Source organism: Saccoglossus kowalevskii, chromosome 1 (assembly GCF_978046115.1).
Source record: "Saccoglossus kowalevskii chromosome 1, keSacKowa6.1, whole genome shotgun sequence".
NCBI classification, from domain to species: domain Eukaryota; kingdom Metazoa; phylum Hemichordata; class Enteropneusta; family Harrimaniidae; genus Saccoglossus; species Saccoglossus kowalevskii.
The window spans coordinates 20,089,089-20,096,531 of NC_140641.1; the positions used below are offsets into that span (position 1 = coordinate 20,089,089).

General features: G+C 33.5%; 1 protein-coding gene across 4 annotated transcripts in view; it reads left to right on the forward strand.

The window, feature by feature from the left end:
- The window catches only part of LOC100368259 (glycogen [starch] synthase-like), a 47,331-nt gene extending 41,632 nt beyond the window's left edge, over positions 1-5,699 (forward strand). For all 4 annotated transcript variants that reach the window (XM_085499775.1, XM_085499776.1, XM_085499777.1 and 1 more), the window contains one exon: positions 1,063-5,699. In XM_085499775.1, the coding sequence (XP_085355901.1) occupies positions 1,063-1,185 (123 nt within the window). In that variant the 3' untranslated portion in view covers positions 1,186-5,699. The remainder of the gene's footprint in view (positions 1-1,062) is intronic.
- Positions 5,700-7,443: the final 1,744 nt, after the last annotated feature.

Genomic DNA, 7,443 nt, shown 5'->3' on the forward strand with positions numbered 1-7,443 from the left:
TTTGGTGAAAAGTGATATTTTCGACTTCTTGTTAAAAACCGCAAGTCCAATTGCTTTGATACTACATATATAGGTACTACATGTGGACCTCTCTCAGATTTGTTTATTTCGTGATGATAACTTCAATTCTCTAATTTTGGTGAATATTTTTGTCATTTTTGGTAAAAAGTGATATTTTTGACTTCTTGTTAAAAACCGCAAGTCCGATTGCTTTGATATTACATATATAGGTACTACATGTGGACCTCTCTCAGATTTGTTCATTTTGTGATGATATCTTCAATTCTCTAATTTTGGTGAATATTTTTGTCATTTTTGGTAAAAAGTGATATTTTCGACTTCTTGTTGAAAACTGTAAGTCCGATTGCTTTGATATTACATATATAGGTACTACATGTGGACCTCTCTCAGATTTGTTCGTTTTGTGATGATATCTTCAATTCTCTAATTAATTTATTTTGGTGAATATTTTTGTAATTTTTGGTAAAAAGTGATATTTTCGACTTCTTGTTAAAAACTGTAAGTCCGATTGCTTTGATACTATTCATATTGTTCATTTTCTAATGATGTCTTCAGTTCTTTAATTGAAATGTGCATTGCTAACAGCGGAGCTATCTCAGCCGATAGGCTGCTTGTTTAAATGTCGTATAATTAATCTGGTCTACACACACTAAAATCAGTAAACAAAGGATTAGAAATACTCACCACTAGAGGGACAACTGACCTAACTTAAAGACGGTGTCCAGCATGTTATTACCCCTGAACAAACAAGCTAAGTTTAATTAATACCGGTATTCACTGGCCAGTCAGCTAGCTACACACATGGAGCTCTATGCAGCAAAGAACCCCCAAAATAACTTACTGAACCAACCAGCACTGTTTGGTACACATGCAGTAGTGGGTATATGTTCACAGATGTGTTACATGACAAGTTTTGAAAATATATAGTTTCTTTCTGTTTTTTTATTGTCTTTTGTGGTGGGGTATGTATTGGTAGTTACTTTACATTCAATATACATTTTGTACGTTTCCACTGATAATCAATTGTGTGTATTTATTTAGGCGTTCATGCTGCCACGCCCTGCATCAGTACCTGTCTCGCCGACAAGTTCAAGATCATCAACACCCCCTCCCTCTAGCGGTGAAGAAGATGAAGATGATTCTGATCATGAAAGAAAAGAATAAATAAATAAATGATGAAAACCAAAAACCCAGTGTAGGTTTTGACAAATTCATCTGTCATCTTTATAAAACCTGTGAAAAATAGTTGTTTATAGTTGCTGTAGTTTGATGCTGCTTTAAGGTTACAAAGGATCGTTTGTGTTTATAGTACAGATTCTCATTTAAAGAATGTATTTCATTTAATTACTTTGCATCAGAATCAATTTACAAAAACATCCGCAACAACTCTCACACGCAATGGAAGTCTGTTATTGGGGGAGTTTACAATACAAAGCTTCTTTTGTGGACTAATTTTTATTTTAATTGGCCCAGAAAAACAATATTCATGTTCTTTGCCTTAAGAGATATGAGTTGATTGTCGTAGATACTTGCTAAGTTTGCTAAGATTGTGTTTGGATTGGGAAAGTTTTTAGTTTAAGGTAGAGATGCAGGTTCGTGGGCACTTGGGAGTGGAAATTTTTTTTTTTTTTTTGCTTTTTATTATCCAAACAGTCTTGGCTAGACTGTTGAAATTTTGTAGAATTGTGAATAGTGGAACATACTCAAAAAACGATTTTAAAATATAGATAACAGGTGCAAACATTCTCTCTTTTGAATGCTTAGCAAGATTTAGCATGGCTGTACATAAATAATAAAAAAGAAACATGGTGAAAAAAAGAAATGACTGGATCTCCATATTATGCACTATATTTAACTTTTAACAAAACGATAATACATTTAAATTTGGAACTGTTACAGCCATTTTAATTATGAGCATTAGCAAACTTCTTACTGGGTGAATTGTTATGCAAATTAGCAAATATCTCAGCTTCTTTTTAGTGCACATCCCAGAACTTTAAGAAAAATAGCTCCTAAACACTTTGACCTTTTGTTTTGAAATTTTCACAAATGATTGACAATATGTTTATCTTCAAAACGCCGTTGGGGCATTGTTTTTGGTTGAACAGTGTTACAATAATCGTACAGACAACGAGCCTGGGTGTTAATTTATGCATAAACTTGAAGTAGTGAAATTTGGGCTGCTGCCCTGCAAAATTGACAACTGGTAAACAGTTTTCAAGTTTTCAAGTTTTCTTCATAGTAAACAGATGTACCCATAAACCTATTTTGACAGGAAACATGGTTTAGAAGCTAATTTTTTTAAAATCACTTTTGACCAAAAAAAGCACATTTTTGTGCATATTTCAAACTACAGTGTCCATAAAAGAAAAATACTAACAAAATTTTAAAATTCATACAATAAGCTTTCCGAAAATATATAGTTTTGTGGACAAGGGAGGTCATCTTGGTTTCCTAATTAACTAATTAAAATACCTGTCAGGTAAACTGCATCTCTACCTTTAATAATACAATTGTGAGATTTGAGTAAATCGTAATTTATTGTTAAATATGATATTTAGTGTGTCTGTGATCACACCTAGAACTTATCAGAGAAATCACCTGCTGAAGCCCTCCACGCCGAAATGAATAGGGAAAAAATGGCGACAGCAAACGAAGTGACAAGTAGCTTGGAGTGATATATATAATGCAATATTAAGGGGACCAGTATGATGATGTTTTCGTAATTTCTTGGAATGAGTGGTAGATCTGTTATATACTTTTTCCCCCTTTAGCTGATCACTTATAAATGCTGTACCTTACTTACGTCTTGTATTGAAAATTGCATGAAACGATTTACAAATAAATGAAACTTCACTTTTAGAACAAGCTAAAAATGTCTCCTGCCCTAGCTTTCACGCCCATTTGATTTTACCAGTAGTACTAAAATGCTGACTGGTTTGTACGTGCCTGGAGATTGTTACGTGATTAAATCAAGTTGGGTCGAACCAACCCCAGCAGGAGACGTAGAATAGTGTGGGATCCAGACATGTTGAATATAAATAGAAAATCTTTATGTGATTGCCTTTCAATTAATTTCATTTAATCGTATACATTTTTATATGGCAAAGTAATCCAAATAAAATGTATGTACTAACACAGTATGAAATGTCAGGACACAGATGATGGTGTATGTCATAATGCTTGTAAATTAACACATTTACCCAAATGGCACACTTTCGTAAAAGTGGTTTGAACTACTGTAGAATACTTTATTTTTGCTTGGAATTTATTTTTGCTGAAAGAATGATTCTGTGAAAATAAAATCCTATATATTTTCCCCTATATTACACATTTAACTTGTCAAAAATAAGTGAAAATAAATTCCATACAAAACACCCAAAATGCCTTTTCAGCGAAAATTAATTCCAGTTAAAATAAATTTCACAGTAACCAGTTTTAATCATGCATGTAACGAGGTGTGCGTAACAAACACGTCAGCAACTTAGCTGGCAATGTTGCTGTTTTGGTGTAATCATTCAGGATGCTTTTGAGTGATTTGAATAGATTTGCAACTTTAATATGTAAAACAGTATTTTCGATAATCTTATTATCATCTGCTAAAATTAATACTACCGGTATGTTACGTACTCTAATTTTATTTACTCAACGAAATGAAATTGACTATCAACTGATTTGTATGTCTAATTAAAAACCTGAATGAGTGTACGAGTGTTGAGTAAGAAGTTTTTTGTGTATAATAAATGTTGAAGTATCTCCCTTCGCTTTAATGTTCCTTGTATAGTCAAACAAAATCATGGAATTTTTTAATAATCAGCATTGTACTGTAGGTTGCTTATTTTTCGCTGTAGTGAGCAAATTGCCAAAAGTAAAAGCATGTGAAAATATTTGTTTATAAATGATAGTTGTTGCACCTCAGTGAAAATATGCCATTTTCAGTGAAAATAAATTCTGGCATGTCAAGTATTTTTTTCTTTTTATAAATTTTGTGCGACTGCTGATGTTGTCAAAAAATGTTGATGCAATGCTGATTCAATGTTGAGGTGTTTTCCTATACAGTATAGAATGTTTTGTTGTTGATGTATATTGAGCTTCATCTTGGCCAGAATGTTTTTATGTTGAACTGTTTATTTGGAATACTTTTTCTACTAAATTTTGTTGATCATTGTTTAGATTGTAAAGAGTTTCTCAAAAACAATGTGTTGTTACTTCATCGTAAATTGCATCTAACTTTTTAATAATTATTGGTTGCTAGTCATTATGTACTAATTTTGACACCTGTAAACTTGTTTCCAAAATCTGTAGGCAATGTTGAATTTTTGTCTGTTTGATTCAAAAAATCGTTAAAATGTACATAATGCTGTACCAAATCACAAAATGCACAGATGTGTTACCATGGTAACAGGGAATTGTCTAAAAATAAACACAGCAATTTTGCTGCAATGTTTTGTTTGTAGGCTAACCAGTCTCGTCATTTAGGTTTGACTTTTAACTGATGTTTTTAATATTGGACAGTAAGGTACCAGGTGTTCTGAGTGTTGAGTGTTTTGAATTCTTAGACTTGAGCTCCAATTATGTTGCGAAGTTGTATTGTTGGTTTTACAAGGATACTTTTTGCAATATGTTAATTTTTGCTCGCAATAAAAAGCGGTATGATAAGTTAGCTGTCATTATGCCGAGTCTCGATAGAAAAACAGCTCAAACACCATTTCGCAAATCCCAAAGCGAAAATAAACTTGTACTTTTTCACTCTGGTGGCGAGAATGGATAAGATGTCTGTTGGTACAAACAATTGTATGGTTAATTTAAGCTAGAAGTCATTTGCACTAGCTTGAAAAAAAATCATTGGTTGGATTAAATAATTTTATTGAGGTCATTTGCATTAAATTTGTTTTTAAATGTTGAGTCTCAAGATGATTTAAATTCAGTACTACAAGTTTTTAAAGGAATGTTTTTTGGTTTTTTAACCCTTCGAGAGATATTGACCTGACTATTGACAATTATTATTTAAAGGGGAGGGTCGTCACCTGCACATGTGCGGAATTGAGTCTCAAGCTACTACAACACGCACTCATTGGTAAACTCTTGTTTATAAACAATGACATGCTATGGCCATCTGATGCATGTGCAGGCGATGACTCCCCCCTCGCTTTAACTTTGATCATTAACAGTTACCCCAGTCTCCTTTCTGATCAAAAACTATTTCTTAGGAATCACAAGGATATTGTACATCACTGTGGATACATTTAAATCTAGAATTAAGACATACTCGTGACTTGTGCCAGGTTTAAAGCGCGGTAGTCGTCGATATATGGGCCTCGTATAAACAAAGATGGTGACTTTGACTGTTGCGCAGATCAACGAGTACGAACTGAGACATTTCCAAGCTTTAAGTAATTTTCATGTTATTGGAAGGTATCGAAGGAGTCACCGGCGGTAATCAGTGCAAGTCGTGCCCAGGTCAAATCTCATACATGTGATTTCCATTTGAAGAGCGCATTGGATTGTGGGGAAATCAATGTTTATCAACAAAAATGTGGTGCAGCGCGACGACTACCATGCTTTAAGAAACTAATGCATGGCTAAACCTCACTGTAGTTGAAGCATTTTCAGTGGTATATAAAGTTGTAATTTAAATGTAAATAAATTGTGATTTTGCCCAAATGACTGCATTAAAACATTTTGTGTTTGTTTTTTTAAATATCGGAGTGAATACCAAATGCGTTTCCACTTTGGGGCTATGTATAATCAGGTAGACGAGTTGCTGTAGATGACATTCCATTCTGTATGTGGCTACGTTTGATTTGAGGTCACAAAAAGGAGAAAGAATAATGTTAAGAATATTTCTTTAAAACAATTTGTAAGCAAAATATGCCTAAGTGTCTGAGAAAAGGGGAGGAAGGACAATTGAAAAATAAAACAAAATGGCTGCCAGTATTGAATACCAAAAATAAAATTGAAAAACGTGAAACAGAATGTGTGATATCCTTACCAAGTTTGAATGAAATTTGGAAAAAACTTGATGACATGTGTAATAGGGATGGGAAAAAACTGGATGCCATGCTGTCCAGGACAAAACTGGGTGCCGTGCCATGCTATCTGGGACAAAACTGGATGCCATGCTGCCCGCAACAAAACTGGGTGCCATGCCATGCTGTCTGGGACAAGTCATAATGCTCATCTTTGCACCAATGTTGAATAATATCAGGTCAAGGCATTTCCATGAAATGGTTGGCAACATATGAAAATCAAACCAAACATGGGCGGCATTCAGCCATTTTTAATCAAATCACAAAACTGGCGTGCGTTTTTAAAATAAGTCGAAGCATGCCAGAAAGATGGTTGAAGTTTTACTGGATGAAAATGGTCGCCAGTTTGTCAGTCAAATTCACATGCTGATGTATATATATCACTAGCTTTAATGACTATTTAGCCTGTATCATGCATCACATATGTAGGTCAGCGTCTCCACATTGACAACAGACCAACAGTGTTATAACAAACATACACAATATGACACTGATAAAACATAGAGGGCAGCATACAACCTAATTTACCATATTCTTCAAAAGCCCAACTGATTATAAACGTGTATATACAGGTGAAGTCTGACAAACTGGCATGATTCAACAAGAGTGGTTACTATGGTGACAGCAAATATGCAAATTAATTAGATGTCAATCACAATTTTTTTTCTCATACATTATTATTTATCATTCTTTTAAGCAGAGTACACAATAAAGTTTGACATAATTTCATATATTAAGTATAATAATTACGAAAAATTAAATATGGAAAAAAAAGTACATTTTCACAAATCCAAAGAATTATGGCTGAAAATATGACCATTTTCTTCCATTCAGGTCAGATTTGTTGAAATGAAATATTACTACCAGCACCAGTGAAATGGTTTTCAACTTATAAAAGTTATAATGAATATAAAAACAGTAGAAATTAGAATTACACTGTGATTGCTTATCAGAAAATTTAGAAAAAAACTAATCTTGCAAATTGTTGTGTATTTAGTTTATACTAAGACCATTCTGTGCATAATAAAATTAAAAATGATTTAACCACCAGATTTTCTTGCCCACATTTGTTTGCACTTTTTGACTCCCGTGTGCGAAGCACAAAAGGCAGTCTTTGCAGTTACCATGTCTGTGTATGTATGTATGTCACTTTTTTTGTTCCACCGTTATCTCAAGAACCACTAATCAAATTTTGGTGAAACTTGGTAAATAGATACTCTGGGATAATGCGCAGAGTTGATTAGGTTTTGGTAAAAATTTATGAATATTAATTACCTAATTTGCATGATAATTAGCTGATTTTTAGCTGTTTCAAGACTGTTCCACTGATATCTGAAGAACCATTAATTGGATTTTGATGAAATTTGGCACATGGATGCTCTGAACTAGTGCG